The sequence below is a fragment of the Ambystoma mexicanum genome, chromosome 9 (assembly GCF_040938575.1).
Source record: "Ambystoma mexicanum isolate Mex_15411 chromosome 9, UKY_AmexF1_1, whole genome shotgun sequence".
In the NCBI taxonomy this organism is placed as follows: Eukaryota; Metazoa; Chordata; class Amphibia; order Caudata; family Ambystomatidae; genus Ambystoma; species Ambystoma mexicanum.
Window position 1 is genome coordinate 858,639,120 of NC_090931.1, and position 19,195 is coordinate 858,658,314.

At 43.5% G+C, this 19,195-nt stretch overlaps 1 protein-coding gene across 1 annotated transcript in view; it reads right to left on the bottom strand.

Annotated features, from left to right (window-relative positions):
- The window catches only part of BARD1 (BRCA1 associated RING domain 1), a 1,013,377-nt gene extending 996,174 nt beyond the window's left edge, over window positions 1-17,203 (bottom strand). The window contains exon 1 of the mRNA XM_069615932.1: window positions 16,907-17,203. Within this exon, the coding sequence (XP_069472033.1) occupies window positions 16,907-17,076 (170 nt within the window). The 5' untranslated portion in view covers window positions 17,077-17,203. The remainder of the gene's footprint in view (window positions 1-16,906) is intronic.
- Between the last annotated feature and the right edge of the window lie 1,992 nt (window positions 17,204-19,195).

A 19,195-nucleotide genomic window follows, 5' to 3' on the forward strand; every position in this document is an offset into this window, starting at 1 on the left:
CTTGGTACTCTCCGTCGTGTCCCCGGCCCCACTATGTCAGTCTTTGACTCCCTTGCAGGCGAATGTTCATCGGGGCAACTATTGCGGCCCGGAGCTGATGCTTCCGGGGGGGGGTAACGTGTTCTGCTGTTACTCACTGCGGGGTGGAGCCCATGGGTTGCGTGTCACTGATCTTCACCCTCGGATCAGGGCAACGTCCCTCCTCAGCGTGCCGCTTTGATTGTCTCGGTGCTGCTGGGACTCCGGCTCTCCGGCAGATGCCCATCAGCCTTTTCTCCCCGTTTCTTCCTCTTTTTTCTCTTTCTACCCCCCTCTTCTGGAAAAGGTTCAGTCTGTTCTGTGTGGGGCTCTAGTCTGCCCGGTGGCTGTGCGGAGCACCTCACCCTGCCCCCACTGTCTGTTCCTTACACGGTGCGATTCAGCCCTCCGCCAGCGTGCCCTGCCTTTGTCTTCCAGGTTCGGTGCGTTGCAGTCTTTCAGGGCTCCGATGTATGTTTCACCTTTGGCGGGTCTGACCCTGCTGAGTTCTGTTCTCCGTCCCGAGCTGCTGGGCCATTGAGTCGGGCGGGTGCTCTTTGCCAGTTGTTCTTACTGCTTCGTTACAGCGCTCATCTCGGGATCCATCGCTGCCATTTTAAGGGCCGCAGGGGTTCTTTTTCAAACGGTCCGTTCACCCGCTTGCCAGCTCCGGTTACTTTTCTTGATTAGACCGCGGGTGGGGGAAAAGGTTCCCACTTCAGTAGTTGTACGTTTTATTGCAGAGCGCAGTATTTATAAGCTATAACGCAGCCTGTATGAGGATCTCGGACGGGAGCTCCGTGGAAGTCCGTCCTCCCATCGCGCGCGCTGGCCACGCCCCATCAGTACTGCTATACCTGTAATGGCTCAGAACACACATCTCATATGGGCTCTTGTACTTTTAATGGCATATGGTGTTGATAAAGCATCTGCATTCAAGCAAGTGCTGCATCTGGTCAGACAAACCTCCAACTCTAATTCCCAGCCTAATGGCCAAAAGAAGGTTCTCACACACACACACATCTAAAAAGGAGATGCCAATGGTAAAGCTGCACTACATTTTTTGTGCAAAAGGCATTTCAGTTTTTGGATATTTATTGGTGACAAAGGTTAGGAATTTGGGAATTAATCTCTCTTCCTCTCTTTCAATGCATGACCAGGTCTCTGCTGTGTTCAAAACAGGCCACTTCCACCTTAAGATTTTGAAAAAGGTTCTACTGCTTCTTCCTGCCACTCTTCATCCTCCAGTTGATGCAGCCATGGTGCATAGCCATCTGGATTACTGCAACTCGCTGTATCTTGCGCAACCTAAGGGCTTCATCCAGCGCCTTCAAAATCTGGCTGCTCGTGTCGCTACAGGATCTCCGTATGGAGCTCATATTTCCCTGGTGCTTCGTGGTTTGCACTGGCTCCTGTTCAATCGCAGAATTGAGTTTAAGTCATTGTGCTTTGTTCATCGAGCACTCCACGGACCGGGAGCAGAATATCTTCAGTCTAAGCTTGTTCGCTATCACCCTGTTCGCATGCTGCGCTCCTCCTCAGCGGAACCGCTGGTGTCCCTTAATACCGCTGCATACGCATTGGAGGCCGGGCCTTTTCGGTTGCGGCGGCTCAAATGTGGAACAACCTTCCTCCTACGATCAAGGCTATGTCCAACCATCTAGCCTTTAGAAAATCTCTGAAGACCCTGCTATTTTAATTCTATGTAGTTTCTTTCAGCTGTTCTCACCTCCTCCTCAGCGCCAAGATCCCTTTGGTGACCGTGTGCTTTAAAAGTTCAATTAACATAAAAACATAACATATGTTAAAAGACAAACCGAAAAACAGGAGAGGAAGAGCAACTCTGAACCTAAGCAATACAGAAGAACAAAAAGGAGTGGCAGCGAGGGGAGACGAAGGGATAGAGAACATACTTGACAATCCAAAACAGGAATTCGAGCAACAGGAAGAGAGCAATGAGCTACATGATAGCTCAACAAAGAAAGCGAGAAGGAAAACATAGTAATAGGACAAACACACAATATGAGTGAGGGATAGAAGCAGAGCAAAAGAGACATTTAGAGACAGTAAAATAAAACAGTTCAACAGCATGTGGGGAGAGATGGAAATAGGAAAGCAAGACTAGAGAAAAGCAGACCAACAACATAAGAGACAGTGCAAGAAAGATAAAAGGAACAGCAGCCACAGCCGAGAAAATGAAAGAACAGATATAGCCAGAGTAATGACACGAGAGAGGAAGGGGAGATAGCAACCGATAGAGTGTGATACAGGAGGGGAAAAAGCAACAGTAAAATGCAGAGATGGGAGAGGCAGAGCGACAGAGAAACAGACCGCACAAAATGTGGCATCGCAACACCTAAGGGAGAGAGGCAGAGCGTCAGAAAGTGAGAGACAGGGGAAACAAAATAGCAAAGGGAAGGAGAGATGGAGCAAAACATGGAGTGGCTGTCAAGCAGGTAGCGGCAGGCAGCAACAGAAAGCCTGCAATGCAGAGAAGGGATGCTGGTAGAGGGACTTGATTTATGAATTACCCGATGTACTAGCTGGTATCTGTAGTAACTCTTGACAGAGTTTGTGCCCAAGCATCATGAAGATGAAGCTGGGTAGTATGCCTATACAAGGTTCTTGTGTGGGGAATGGTTTTCCGCATGTGCAATAAATTATTTAGAACCACTTTCAAATACAGCAGTTTTGTCACTTATGTTTTTGAACAAAGTTTTACTTGTATGCATAAATTGGATAGTTGTCAGACACTTTACTCTCTTGCAAAGGAGGAAAATCATTTTTACTCTTGAAATTGGATTTACTCTTGAATTATAAAAATTGGGAGTAAAGTACTCTCACTCCAAAATCCTATCTGGAGAACTGACTGTGGCCTTCATTTTGGAATAAATGGGTCTCACGTCAGGAGTCAACTGAATAACGACGTTAGTTCCTAGCGTCGGTAGGTGGCTCAAATGGACTGCAACCCACAACAACTTGTCCATTTCCTGGTGTCAGAAACATAACTCAAGATTTTCAAACCAGTCCAAAATATCCCTCCCTTCCTCATAAGGTTACACTAAGCCCTTGGGGAGATAGTGCCTAGGCTTTCCTCACCAGCCACTGCTGAAGACAATTCCCCTCCCCGATAGAAGCTTCGCTTGTCTCCCTCTGAGACTCAAGCTCCAACTTGTGCAAGATCACATGCATAGTCACATAGTCCCCCTGCTTCCTTCCAGCTAGGGATTTAGATGCTTGCTGCATCTGCTCTGCTAAGGTGGCCTTTTCCCTTGGTTTCTTTTTGGTCAAGGTTTCCCTCCTTTCTTCCAGGGGGCCTATCAGACTCATCCCCAAGTGAGACGCCCCCAGGCCCCAACAGAGGTTCGGGACATGACAAGCGCAGGAACTAATGAAGCAGTGCAACTTGCGCAAGGCTTGTGACCCCTGGAACACCAAAAAGCCTGCTCTGTGGGAGGAATGCTGGGAAGCAACATTACCGTCACTCTCCCCAGCTGTTCCACTCCCCCCCCACCCAGGTACACGGGCAATGGTGAGACCACACGAGTTCCAATGGTAGAAAGTCACTTCTTCCCGAGAGAGATAACGATACAATGGTTACTCTTCACTTTCCAACCACAACCATGTTTGTCACTGCCGCACTGTGTGTTCCATTGATAATTACCTCACAAACTGCATATTTAATAAATGTATTCATGCAGGTATAGAAATATGTTTGCTTTGAGGAATAGTATATTTAAAAATACCCTTCTTTGTGTTTTGGCAAAATGCACTGCACCAGTAACCACCATGATAGTCAAACAGCACCAAGGATTATCTCACATTCACTTTGAGCTTCTGTATATTCTGTCTTCTTTCATTACTAATAAACAAACAATCTCACTTGTCGGAATTAACGCCTTCATTAAACTAAAACTCTCAAACCTTTCTACATATGAAGGACTCATTTACATTAAGTTTAGTTCAGCTGCACAATCCTAACACGTTTCTCTACCTGAGCATGTACATGCCCTCAGCACTCCCGACCAGGGCACTTTCAGACTTCCCGCATGGACAAGAATATGTATTCAGACTTCCCGCATGGACAAGAATATGTATTATGGAGCAGCATAATTGTTACCTGGGGCAAACAGTGCTGGCTGTTATTTTACTGGATAGCTCCATCAATATGCAGTTTCATCAGCTTTGCAATTCTTAGGTCACTTACCAACTTGGCTTCTATGGAGAGGGTTGTACTGCCATAGTTTTTACTAGAACTGTGCTGCTTGGAGTTCTTATGTAGGGTGCATGATCCTGCCCATTTATGTCCAGTTTTAAAAAGGCCATAATGATGGTCTTCCTGGCCTAGCCACAGTGGGAACCGTTACCTTTTTTTCTGGAAGCGTACTCACGAAAGTCACAAATTAAATGTCTGGTTTGAGCCGTCTAATCCAAATAAATCTGCTCTTTTAACATCCAATTTATGCCATTTGTGTGGTAGGATTTGGAGAAAAAAAACACTAGGAGTACCATATCGTATGCCTGAAGTTGGATACCACCTTTGAAAGGAAAATCTGGTCACATCTGAGAAAGCATCTATGTGCACTCAAATAAAGAGAGCCAAACACAATAACACCCCAATTTCCCCAAGGCTGTGTGCTTAAGTAATGTCATCTAAAAATCTTACCTTCCAAACCAGATATTTTATATCAATCGGACAGTCCTGCAGAGCGCAAAGTGCGTACGTCAAGTCCCATTGTAGAATCCCTGCTTAAACCATAAAATAAAAACCTGAGTAGCTTTGACACCAAATGCTATGCTTCCGGGTTCAAAGATCCTGGGTCTCCAAATGCCATAATGGCCACTCAATGGGCTGTTACTGTTGATATACAAATCATTTTCAGCTGAACCTGTCTCAACCTGGTCCAGCGTCACAGCTGCGAGGGTGCCTAGAGGCCGTATGCTGACAACTGACTGAAGTTGAATGGGGACAAGACAGACGTCTATGTGGTGGGGCCCCCTCTGGACACTCTTGATGGCCTTCTTTTGGGTTGTTCCCGTCACCTCTGTCTTCGGTGAGGGACTTGGGTGGTAGGCTCTCCTCTTCTCTCCCACTTAAGGCACAAGTGGCTTTTGTCTGTCAATCTGGGCACTACAAGCTCAGGTTTGTGAGCAAGGTGTTAATCTGCCTTCCTTCCACCACTGCATGCTCCTGCAGTAGCTTTGCTTGTGCAAAGAACAATAGACTACTGCAATTCTCTCGATTTAGATCAGTCGCTCTATTTAATGCGCCGCCTTCAGCTCCTGCAAAATGCTGCCGCCAGACTGGTAACCCAGACCCCTTTCTCTATGCACATCTCTCCTGCTCTGAGACAACTGCGTTGGCTTCCTGGTGTCCAAAGAGTTCAGTTTAAATCTATGTGCATAGTGCATCAAGCTTTCCATGGTCCTGGAGCAGAATACTTGCAGCTTAAATTCGGCCTATATGTGCCTAATCAACCCTTGCTGTCTCAGGAATCTTTTACCATTAAAGTACCCCGGTTTTCGGCTCACCCATGTAGGAGGCTGTGCCTTTTCCATGGCGGTAGGTGGCTGTGCCTTTTCTGTGGCTGTAGCTAAGCTGTGGAACTTGATTCCACATCCAATAGGCGCTAATATGGACCACCTCTCTTTCCGGCATCTTTTGAAGACCCTTCTATTTAGATAATCACCTCCCCAAGCTAACTAACTTTACGTAGCTACAGTGCAATGTCGTCCTTGGGTGTACGATGCGCTTTACAAATTCCATTAAGAGACGATACTGCCAGTTCCATTCTGGACCTTTCTTGCAGGAAATGCACAATAAGGTGGAAGTGGGCACTCAATGGCTTGGCAAGAATTCCTTACACATCACTGTGAAAAGTTCTTCCAATACCTATCGTGTACCATTACAGTGGCAGGTCTTTTCGGGTTTTGAATTGCCACTGAGTTTAGGAATCAAGCCTCTGTTTCAAAGTCATGCCCTCTCAATTTCCAAGCCCCCATTGTGGAAGGCTGGACCTCTTTGGGTAATATTTGAGTGGACGTGATAACGGAAGGAGGAGCATAGGAGCTACTGATAGTTCCAGGAGAGGGAACCATAACATCCTCGGACAAACTGCAGCTAATGGGATGACCTCATGCTGAATTCCTGATCTTTATAATTACCCCAGTCATCATAGGTAGAGAGGGAAATGCATAAAGTAGCCCCTCTGGCAATTTAACTGCCACAGCATCTAGCCCAATGCCCTATGGACTGGGAACCTAGAGTAAAACGTTTGCAGTTAAGAGTTCTGATGAGAGGGAAATATAGTCTAATATCAGGATGGTGAACGCCAACCAAAAGACCTGGAATATATACAGCTGCAGTTCTCAAGAAGCAGAAGGAAGCACACTGCTCAGGCAGACTGCCCTCACATGGTCCTTCCCTTTGATGTGAATCTCCTTGAGAGAACGTAGATTGATCTATGCCCACATCCCTACCTCGTGTGCCAATTTCTCCATGGGTCTAGACTGAGTGACCCCCCCAATGGGCCCCCGTTGATGTCTTGTCTTTTCTTACTACCACTGTTTTGTGTGCGAATATGGGGGGAAAAGACTTGAAGTGGCCTTCATATGGTGCCCACTCTCCAACAGTTGGAGGACTGACTTGCTTTCAGTTGACAATATTTCTCATGGTGTTGCCAGTCACCCAATGCCATCCTCTATCCCAACCCACTGGCATTGGTAGTAATTAAGGGGGAAAAAACTTCAACCACGCCTGCATTTTGATTGGTGCCGAAATTCGGAAGATCTGATGTTCAATGCATCTGAAGGTGCAAGATCAGAGAGAACATTTAAAACTTCACCCAAGGAGCCACACAGACATTAAAACTTCACCCAAGGAGCCACACAGACATATTCTAGCATGTGCCCCATGTACTAGAAACATCTCCCTGGTTGATGTGGACTCTAATGCAAGCAGTTTTTGGGAACAGCCATGTAGTCTCTCAGTTCGGTCTTCTGGTTGTATTAACAGCCCCTTGGAAGGACGGAATTGAGCCCCTAAGATCTGAAGATCATGAAAGGGGATCAGTCATGATTTCTCCCTACCCATTTGATACCCAAAGGACCTCTGTATCCTGCACATCCACCTTATGTGCTCTTCCAGGTGCACTTGTGATGTGCCCTAATCAACTGATCGTTCTGCTACAGGAATGTCTGCTCAGCCTTCTTGTGCAGAAATGTCACAGTTGACCACAGTCCCTTTTGTGAACACTTTAGGAGCAGTTTTAGGCCAAACAGGTCGTTAAATTGAAAATGCATACCGACAATAGAAAAATCTTAGAAATGTCTGAAGCATCGGATTGATAGGCACAAAAATAGGCACCCTGTAAATCCAGACATGCCAAAAAATCTGCTTCTCTGATCAGAGGAATTATCTTCTGTAAACATTCCACTCTGAAATGCTGTGTCAGAATGGGCACAGTCTTTTCGGATCCAACATCAGCCTGAATTTTTCATTTGGTTTTGAAACCAGAAAATAAGTAAGTATAAACTGGAACTGTGAGGTACTTCTGCAATTATTCCTTTGGTCCACAAATCATTGAGCCCTAGGAATATCGCCGCCTCCTATCCTTTTGGAGCAGGGTCTGGATCACACCTGATGGAGGAGGACTCTATCAAATTCTATTTTCCATCACCAGCAAATGATTTGGTTTCCTCCAGAGACTGATGATACCATGTTCCACTTGTCTGAGCACAACCAGAGTCGTGCTCCCACCTGCCTGGACTCAGGATTTTGGGCGTTTTGATAAAGACCAGGTCTTCATGGACTTCTGAGAAAATCATTTTTTTGTGTGCCGGTTGTCTGCATGCTTGACTGCTTTAGAGGAGCTATGTATTTATTCTTCCAATGAGTGCCCAAACAGCATTTTCCTTCAAAAAGGATTCTCGTAGCGGTCACCTTTTGGATACCAGTTTCTAATATGTAAATGGTGTTGTACAGACCCAACTGAGTTACAGAAATACAATGTGAAGGTGGGCACCACAATGGTTGGGACTTTTTGTATAAATAAAGTTCATTTAGAGAAAATGTGTGATATTTTAACCTGGAGCTACCAGTCTATAAGTGATCCTGTGGCATCCGGATCGCTCTAAACAAAATTGCAAGAAAAAGTAAGGTAATAATACCGTACTTAAGACTGGTGCTTCTCAGTTGACCTTAAATAAGGTTGCTCAATCATATATAGTTCTTGCGTGGAATAATTCAAATGTCAAACAAAATATATTTCCAAATGATACAACGTTTTCACAGGTATGTGCTTTGCTTTATTTCGAATTATCGATTATATCTATATTTATGTGTATTGCGATGAATGTTTTATGTTAACATTATGCAGATTCTACACTCACTTCAGTACAGCCCTGAAGATGGTCTCAGACCGAAATGCATTGGCATATGTACTATTGTGAATAATTGACCTATCGATTTTGAGTTGCCTCGTAATATCAGAAATATAAAACCAAGGAATGTGAATTAAACATTTCTCTTGGAAAACGTTGTATCATTTGGAAATATATTTTGTTTGACATTTGAATTATTCCACGCAAGAACTATATATGATTGAGCAACCTTATTTAAGGTCAACTGAGAAGCACCAGTCTTAAGTACGGTATTATTACCTTACTTTTTCTTGCAATTTTGTTTAGAGCGATCCGGATGCCACAGGATCACTTATAGACTGGTAGCTCCAGGTTAAAATATCACACATTTTCTCTAAATGAACTTTATTTATACAAAAAGTCCCAACCATTGTGGTGCCCACCTTCACATTGTATTTCTGTAACTTGGTCTAGGCATATCCAAGGTGGAGGCACACAACTTTTAAAGAATTTCTTTGGACTTTCTCTACAGTACCATAACCATCAAGAAATAATGTCATTTGCGGACATTGAAGGCTTAACGACAAATAGGGCGGATACGCTAGGCTTCACAGCCGAAGAGGCGAACGAAATCCTAGGTCTCATTACCGACAGTGGATTCAGTGCAACAAGTAACAAGAAACAGGATCCAACCAGCCAAATTAAACAACTAGAATATCTGATAAGAAAGGAGATCAATCGTAAACTACATGCGATAACACTGGGGAGATATCATAAAAGTCAAAGAATACCGAGAGGCCTACGTCTACAATTGAGGCCTACCTTATGCAAAGAGAGCAAAGCTTTCGTAAAGAAATGGGAGGCTATACTAAATAAATGCTCTTTGGATCTGATTTTATTAACCATACAAGAACTGGTCAAAGACCTGAAAGATCTGGGAGAGGAGATCCTAGAACTTGAGAAGTCTTTAGTAGCTACATTAAATAGAGAAGAAGTAGATTCCATCCTGGAGGACATCAACAAAAAATTATCTGGGTACAAGACGGATTTAGAAGCCAAAAAAATCCGAAAATTCAAACGGGATACTTACGATTATCTAAAAGATGAAGTTTACACATGGATGGAGAAATATGGTCCTCCACTAAGGCAACCAAAACAAAACTTCACAAGTGAGACATCTAGTTCTGGAACTGATACCGAGAGAGAAATACAGAATCAAGAAGAAGAAGCTACACCAGGAACATCAAGTACAGCAGGCACAACGGAAACATCAAACAGAGAAAGGGAGCCTTTTTTAGGATCAGGAAGAAGAGAACAAGAAGGGGGAAAAGGAAGGCAAAAGACAAAACCGAATACGAGACAACAACAGAGGAGAACATAGTGATTAATTTGTCCTCCAGAAATCTAACCCTGTCTGAAATTAAAACATTACAAAAGGGACTCAGTTTTGTGCCTACATACGACAGCACCCTATTTGATTCTAAGATTGAACTATATAAATTGGTTCGAAAAATGAAACTGAAAGTCTTTTTTAGTGAATTAGAAGAAGAGAATCCTAGAAACACAGAAGATTCAGATTTCAAAGAATTCCGAGGAAAGAGCAATTTCATCCCTCCAATAACAGTCCCCTCGGTGGACATCTTCCAGAAACAGGTCACAAGAGACCTTGAGAAAATCAAATTCAGGCACTCGAGAAATCAGAACATGAAACCTCATGAGTTAGAACTCATTAAAAACTTATATGGAGACGACAAGATAACAATACGATCTGCTGATAAAGGAGGAGGCTTAGTTCTACTCAATACCAGCGATTATGAAGAAGAATGCTATAGACAGCTTGGGGACATCAACACCTATGCGTTATTAGACGCAGATCCTACAGAGGAGATTCGGGGCAATTTGGACAAACTTTTGGAAAGAGCAGAAGAATTGGAATGGATAAATCATAATACAAAGAAATTTCTGACAAATACTCATCCGAAAATACCACATTTTTATACTCTTCCGAAGGTACATAAGGATACACAGAAACCCCCGGGAAGACCTATAGTAGCCGGAATTAACAGCATCCTCGAACCACTCGGTAAATACATCGATTATTTTTTGCAACCTTTGATTCAAAAAACAAGTTCCTATATTAAAGATTCTACTCATTTCCTACAACACCTAAGAACTGTTCCATTTAACAACAACAATATCTGCTTCACGGTAGACGTCAAAAGCTTATACACATCGATTCCCCATGACTTGGGCAGAGAAGCGGTGGAGTGGATGCTCCTGAGGGAAGGAGAAATAGCTGCACAAAAAGAGTTCATCATTGGACTGTTGGAATTCATTAGTAACAATTCATACTTCCAATTTAAAGACGAATTTTACCTACAGGTTGCAGGCACTGCCATGGGAGCAACCATGGCCCCTTCATATGCAAATTCCTTCATGCACAAGTTCGAAACAGATCATGTCCTGACAAACAACTTATGGAATCAAGACCTCATCATTTGGATCCGGTACATAGATGATATTTTTGGCATCTGGAAGAGCACAGAATCACAACTATTAGAATTTTTTGGATATATCAATAACATAGACCCACAGATACAGTTCACATACGAATATTCACGTGAATCCATTCATTTTCTAGACGTTGAGATCACCGTCACAGAAACAGAATATCAAACTACTATCTATCGGAAAAGCACAGATAGGAACAGTCTGTTACACAGACTTAGTTTTCATCAACCGAGTCTGATCAAGAACTTCCCTTACAGTCAATTGCTTCGAGTGAAAAGGATTGCGAGTAACCAGAGTGAATACGAAAGAGCTGTAAAAGAGATGGGTAAGAAATTTCTGGCCCGCGGTTATTCAACGGAGGAAGTTACATCAGCAGAAATACGCACGGTTTCACAGGATAGAGAAGAACTACTCAAACCCAAAATACACAAACAAGATATCTGTCCTCCACTGGTGTTTGTATCGAAATATTCACGCCAAAGTAATCGGATTAAGTCAATCATAAAGAAAAATTGGAACACTGTAACATGTGACAAGAGGGTAGAACACCTATTTAAAGAACCCCCAACATTTGCTTACCAGAGAAGTTCCAATGTGAAAGATAGATTAGTCCACACCAGACCCCCACAAAAGAAGAGAAGCACAGACCGCATAGGTACATTTCCATGCCTCAACTGCAGCAACTGTGGATATATCATGAAAGGACAAACCATAAATCATCCATATACTGGAGAAAAAATTAAACTGAAATGCTATGCCACATGTGACACGGCAGGAATTATATATGGAATTAAATGTCCCTGTGGTTTATACTACGTCGGACAAACACAACGTACAGCAAAGATCAGGTGGAACGAACACAGATCTTGTATCAGGAACAAGACTGTAAGCTCTGCAGTAGCAAGACACTGGCAGAGTAAACCACACAATCTGGCACAGATCAAATTTGTAGTCCTGGAAAGAGTCCAAAGAAGAGAAAGACATGAGGATCTACAGAAAAGAATTGATCAACGAGAAACGTTCTGGATAGACAGACTAAGTTCCCTTACACCAAAGGGAATTAATGAAGAGATTAATTATATGTGTTTTCTCTAAAAAAGCTAGATTCACGGCTTCTTCAGATGGAGAAGCGCTATGAACTGAGATCCAGACACAACTGAGGACACATTGCAAATGTGTGATTGAGCTTGATGACGGATTTTGGTTTTTTTGTACTTACATAAACATGCACTAATTGCACATTATTAAATAAATATATAAAAATACGTGTATGGGTCACATGATCCACTCCATATAACCAGGTTCTAACCTAATTGAATACCTATATGTGTTGACATTTACAGAACATGTGCATGGATATAGAATGAAGTCACGTGTATTGTTTTAACTAATTGCTTAGGCTTTGTCCACACCTCTCCTCCCCTATCCACACAAGTTAATTCCATCATTAGTAACACACCACATACACACACCTTGTAGTCATGGGAACAGTCCCGCCCCCCTGCGCCCTCGTAGGGCGGTGGGTCCCGAGGCGTACGGGCGTACGTGCTGCTGCCCGACGCCCCGCCCAGGTTCCCATGACTACCCTTAAAAGCATTATTGGCCGCGCGCAGTTCACTTTCGCCTTCACAGCGAGCGCGATCGGTCCTGCGCGCGAAACATACGTGTGCAGGTAAGAACCTCTCCGGCTCAAATAGTTACATTCTTGGATATAGCGATAGTAATAGTAATACTTATTACCCCTCTGATAATTAACAGGAATATTGGAGACGTTCTACGAACGCATTTCACAGGAGAGGACAACTCACAATTAGCAGGTACAGGGCACGGGATACAAAGATGTTAAAAAACCATGATTGGTTAGAGATATGACGTGTGTTGACATATTTTCTAAATTTATTATTATTTTTTTCCTACATGTTCAACATCTTTTTGGATCTATTTGGGATATGTGCTTTGCTTTATTTCGAATTATCGATTATATCTATATTTATGTGTATTGCGATGAATGTTTTATGTTAACATTATGCAGATTCTACACTCACTTCAGTACAGCCCTGAAGATGGTCTCAGACCGAAATGCATTGGCATATGTACTATTGTGAATAATTGACCTATCGATTTTGAGTTGCCTCGTAATATCAGAAATATAAAACCAAGGAATGTGAATTAAACATTTCTCTTGGAAAACGTTGTATCATTTGGAAATATATTTTGTTTGACATTTGAATTATTCCACGCAAGAACTATATATGATTGAGCAACCTTATTTAAGGTCAACTGAGAAGCACCAGTCTTAAGTACGGTATTATTACCTTACTTTTTCTTGCAATTTTGTACAGACCCAACTGCCCACATTCTCATTGCTGAGGCTGTGACACCATCATATTTCATGCCTGATAACAGTTCCACCTGTGATCTTATGTTCTTCAGTACTAGAGTGAATCTCCGCAATTTCACAATGGCTTCGGAAAGCTGGTCAAACCGTTCCAGTGTTGAATCCACTCTATAAGGTGTTGGTTCTTAATGCCCAATGGGTACAAGACTATACCTTTTTAAATACCTATTGCACCTCCTTCCCTCCTTGATCTCTGTATGCTTCCTCTGGGTGTCAATGTAAGCGCCCTTCCTTTGTTGCATATCTGTGGTTCTTGATAACATGGCTCTGCAATACTCTAATCCAGCTGTGTTGTCAGTGTGGGCTATAATGTGATGCAGGGAGCCAACGCAGGAGTTTCCCAAGAGGTGTAACTCGGTTCAGATCTAGACTACTTCTCCACACCACAGTCCTGCTTCCTGATTTACGTGGTGGAAGGACAGTGGTGAGGCACTGGCAGGGAAAGCCATAAGGCGCGGGGGAGATGAATAAAAAAAAAAAAAAAAAAATGACAGTGCAGGTAATAACCACGAGCAGGGACAAGAACCCAGGCAACACAAGGTAGAGGCCAGACAAAGGGAGGAAGCAGCAACCAAGTTGCCAGGACTCCAGGAAGCATCAGGAGCGACCCCCACTGCCTAGTAAGGGACCCCACCTGTGGTGGGTTACGCGGGTGGTAAGCGGGGGCGTGACACAGCCATAAATAATCTTCCCAAAGGCCCTGCTCGTTTACTTTTGGGAGCAACATGAGGCTTGCGCACAGAGTGCACAGTGACTGTCCGAAGCAGCCAATTTGCAAATTAATGCAGTGGCTGTCCAAAAGGACTGTAGGAATACACTTTCTCTTTGCTCTGAGGCACCTCATTCTGGAGGGACCTTGTGCGAGTCACCCACCTTCCCAGCATACCCATCTGCCATGCAGTGGATTTCATTGTAAGGCTGCCTCAATGTTTACCACCAAAGCCCAATAGCGAGAGGATAAAGTTGTGGCATGTGTGTTCTTTTTTTTCCGTAAATTGCTTTTGAAGAATCTGGACTCTCCAAAAATCAGGACTGCTTTTGGAGGCTGGAACGTTTTTAGAATTTGTTCACAGAGTGCTAGTAAACACGAGGCTCATACCTCTTACCACTACACTTCAACATCCATATGATCCCATGTATCAACCGCCACAAAGGAAATGAGCTCACCTGCCACAGCTACGCAGAGGACACACTGATCATCTAAGATTAACACTATTGGAGAACATGACGTAACTTTCACCAACTGCCTCACACAAATAAACAAATGGATGAGCACCAACAGACAAACCGGACAAAACAGAAATCCTGATCACGCCCAACAATACTACAAAATCACATTCCATGGCCTAGCAAAATGGGAACCTTCAAAAGTAATCTCAGAATATTAACAGAAACAACCTAACACTTGAACAAGTCAACGCAATTGCAAAGAAATACTTCTTCCACCTACGCACAAACAGATTCTACCTTTCCTCACCTTCCCACAGAGAACACTTTGTCATCTCCCTCGTCATGTCAAGAAAAGAATACACCACCAGAATCTACCTTGGAATGCCCGATCACCTCACCAAAACACTACAGCTAATACAGAGCGCAGCGGCAAGACTTCTTTTCTGACTCAACAAGAGAGAACACATCTCACAAGCATTGAGAACCCTAAAGTGTACCACCAAAATAAGGATTTACTTCCAAACCCTTTGCATAGCACACAGAGCATAAACAGCGAAATTCATACAGGAAATAAATCTCCATCTACAGACAAAAACAAACACTCAAATCCAGCAATGACATACACCTCGAACCAAAGCAATAGTCGTAACTGAAATATGTCAGGTCAGCATTCTCTTGCAGTTCTGCACAATTTTGGAACTCACTCCCCAATGTATTACGTACAACAGAAGAACACCTTAAAAACCTGGCTCTTTAACTCACCTATCTAAAAAGGAAGCATTACTGAGGAAAACGAAAATAACAGTGAAAATAGGAGAGGTACCGCAAACCATTGTAACACCAAAGCAACCCAACCGGACTGGGCCAACAAAGGCAAAGCGTAATATCAACAAACCGTAAAATAAGGAATTCAGCATAATCAAAACAAGGCAATTTACAAGAAAACACAGACCACCCTTACCACTAGCCCTGCTAAAAAAAACATTAACTTTCCTACAAAGTTACTGCTCAACCACCAAATACAACACATACATACCACAGCACACTCCGGATATCACAGAGCAAACGTACCCTCCCTCCACCGGTTATCTCACCCTATCCAATACACTAAATCCCCAATACTACGCCACAGGCACAAAAAACAATCCCATATAAACCTACACATCAAAACAATACTTAACCTATACCATCTAGAAACAAACCCAGCACACAGATCATTTTTTTTCCCGAACTGACACTGCCAACAGCACAGCAAACAGCTATTTTGCACTACCCTCTCACCCCCCAATCCCTCTAACCCTGCTTCCTTGGACCATCAAAATTGCAGCAGTGCGCAGTATAAACATAACATGTGGCTCAACCACACACCGATTCTCTGCCCAAGGTCGTCAAAATATGAAATGAAGCATTATGGGAAACTGAGGGTACCATCCTTGTGAGGAAAAGGACGGACCACACAAAATAGGTTCCTTTAATGGGAGGCTGAGACCTTCCAAAGTAATAACTATGAAGATTACGTAGAGGTAATGTATGTACCGGTTTCTTTTTTTTTGTTAATGTTTTTCAATAAAAACACAATTTGAGAAATATTAACAAACAAGATCATCTGCAAGGCTTCACCAACAAACGAGGACATAAACATTGCTAATCTCCCACGCTTATTGTCATCGCCGTGATTCAATTCCATTTACACATACCATAGCACCATAGAACTTCCCATATGTGGGATCTGTTCTATATGTAAAGGTAATAAACGCACAGTTTCTCTGCGTTACAGCTATTGTTTTTATTTGGGGAGCGTGTAGACATTCTTCCATGACTACCCCTGTTCAATGTCTCCATTTGTACCGGATTTGTATGTTCAGGGAAGGCTGCAATGCCACTGGCTGCACTATGTCTCTTATATGTAATGGGGGTTTGCACAACTTTTGCCTCTATTTTTTTTTACTGACGTTTACGATCTGAAGGGATAGTTAAGTATTTGGTTTAAATAAATTGCAGTCCCCTCAAAATTTGCATAAATTAAATGCATGCATTTCAAACTGTTAGCAATAGGCGAACAAACACTTAAGATAACTAGATCAAAATGTGTTACCTTACAGTAACATTGCGATTTTAACGCCACAGAATGTTCCTCCTGTGTAGTCTCAAATGAAACTTCAAATTAGGGCTGCATTTCATAGCGTTCCCTCATTACAACGTTGCAGCACTGTTGCAAAATGTCAATAGAGCATGTCAAACGGTGCCGTCAGATTATAGTATATAAATTGGCGCTCAGGGTCTTTACCGGGTGTTACGTTACCACATATCTGCTCAAGAGACACCACCTGGTGTGCTAGAGAGTAAACACTCCTTGCAACTGCGGCACATGCATTTTCACTTAAGGTTGGTCGTTAACCAAAACAGACCTATCCCGTACAAAGCTTGATTCATTCAATTCCGCATTACCAGAGAGAACAGAGCAGCCGTTTCTCCAACAAGTCCAGCGCTGCACGTGTGTGCACCCAGTCATGTGCAGGCGGCTTCATCATTCGATCGCGTCTGGGAGCCATCGCTCCAGTTTTCTTCCTAGGAACTGCGGCCCGGTTGCCTGAGCGCACAGTCAGCGGCGGGGACATGTTTACAGGGCAAAGCAGACTGTGGAGAGCGCGGGCTGCCAATCAACGGCTGCATTGGAAGGTTACTGCTTGGTAATCTCTAGTTCCGTTCCGGGAAACGGACCATAGCAACACTCCCCGCCTACTCTTCCTCACGTGACTTTGGGTTCATCTCGTTCCCTACCATTGGCGTGGCGTCCGACGTCATCTTTATGATTTTCTTGAGCGGGAACCAGGAAGGCTCCGGCTGCCAGAGCAACCGGAATCTACATACGATTGGCTGACTCAGTTTAAAGTTGGCATTTTCTTCGGAATACTTTGAAAGTTTGTTGTGTTTTACCTATCCTGACTATGTGGCTATTCCCTGTATGTATGTGTGCCTGAGTCTGGAATGTTTGGTATGGAGTGTTCTGGTTGGAATGTTTGGATGTGAGTGCCTGTGTTCCTGGATTGCCAGTTGGAAACTTGAGCTTGGCACAGGGGGACCGGTGGATGCTTCTATACTATGAACTTGTGCTGTATTATACCTGATGTACTTACCTGTGTTCCTGTGGACTTACTAAAGATACCTAAACTGAACAAGGCTCATGAGTGGTTATTTATAACCCCAAACCCACATCTTAACATTGGCGACGAGGATGTTTGGAAACTGAAGGGAGCAGGAACAAAAAAGGAACAAGGAAAGGAGCAGTACAGACAAGGACTGTTAACAGGAAGCGGAAAGTGGCAAGGAAGTTGCCCACCAGCAAGGAGCAGTAACCAGAGAGGCATCCACCGGCCCCCAAGGTAAGAGCGCTGCGCCTGCATGGAGGAGTGAAAGGCTCAACTCAGTGATTTTGCAGGGCAGCGCTGCATGGCTGTCAGCGTATATAAAATTGGCCTTTGAAGTGAGCAGCGGCCGATTCTGACAGCGTGTAAGGGGCCGGGGATAATGTGACCAGCACTAAAGCATTGTGAAATTGAGCAGAGGGAACAATGTATTAAGGCAAATGAGATGCTGATAATTTTGCTTTTGGAGCAGCCTTTATTCAGTGTGTGCGTGTTGGCAACATGTCTTGGTGCGATTCCTGCCTTGCTGACACTGGTGACGGTTGGTGCGAAGAGCTCCGCACAGGCCGGCGTCCCCGACAACAATGGTGACGTCATCAGGATTATTGCGGAGTCGGCGAGGGTCCGCTGTAGGAGAACGTGGTGGCGAATGTTCTGTGAGCAGGCAGCAGCGAGAATGGAAGCCGGAGGCAGTGAGGATTACATCATTTCTGTGGATGTCTTTGTAAAAAAAAAAAAAAAGGACCTCCCACGTGGCCAACGTGATCCAGAACGTGCCCAAACGTGCTCTAAGCGTCTAATTGAGTATGAAGAAGATATTACGGAGCACGCAGTTTTGAACATGTGAGGAACAAATGGTAACAATTTCTTGGAATAGCGATATTTACGCATCTGTGAGCTAAAGGAAACCGCATGGAAATATCATTCGACGTTCATTTTAGTGTTATGTGTAGCGGCATGAACTATGAACTACGTAATTTTTATATTATGCCGGTGTGGACATAATGGATTGGTCGCAGTGTTAGAGGGAATTCAACGACGGAGAGTTTCCTGGTGAACCCTGTACAATGGACAGCATTGGGAGCAACGGATTACAAGCACAGGAAATCTGTTTGGTGACTTTGTTGGCACTATATTATTATCTGCATTTTTGTTTACAATATTGCTATGTGAGGCGTAATCAGATGATAAATTCAGTTATGTTATAAGCTGCATGCTGGTTGGAACAACTGCTATTTGTTGTTTTATGGTTGCTAGTAACTGTTTAACTAGTTAGTATTGCATTTTCACAGTCAAGATGCTTAAGTGGAAATTAGTGGTTGGCAAGAAGTTTCGCTTCTAGTTGTGGGAAGTGTTCCCAAATTCTATAGTGGTTTTACGCATGGCTTGCAATGGCTATTTAGTGGCAGTTTTTTCTACTTGAGCCATATGGTGGCATGGTAAAAAAAAAAAAATAAGTGGAGAGTTTTGCCAGTATTGGTGGCGTTGTGTGGCGCTAAAGGGTGCGTCTATGGGAATTTCTATGGGAATTTCTGATGTCTTGGCTATATACTGGATCTCAAAAACTTGTACTGAAATTGAAAACCTAATG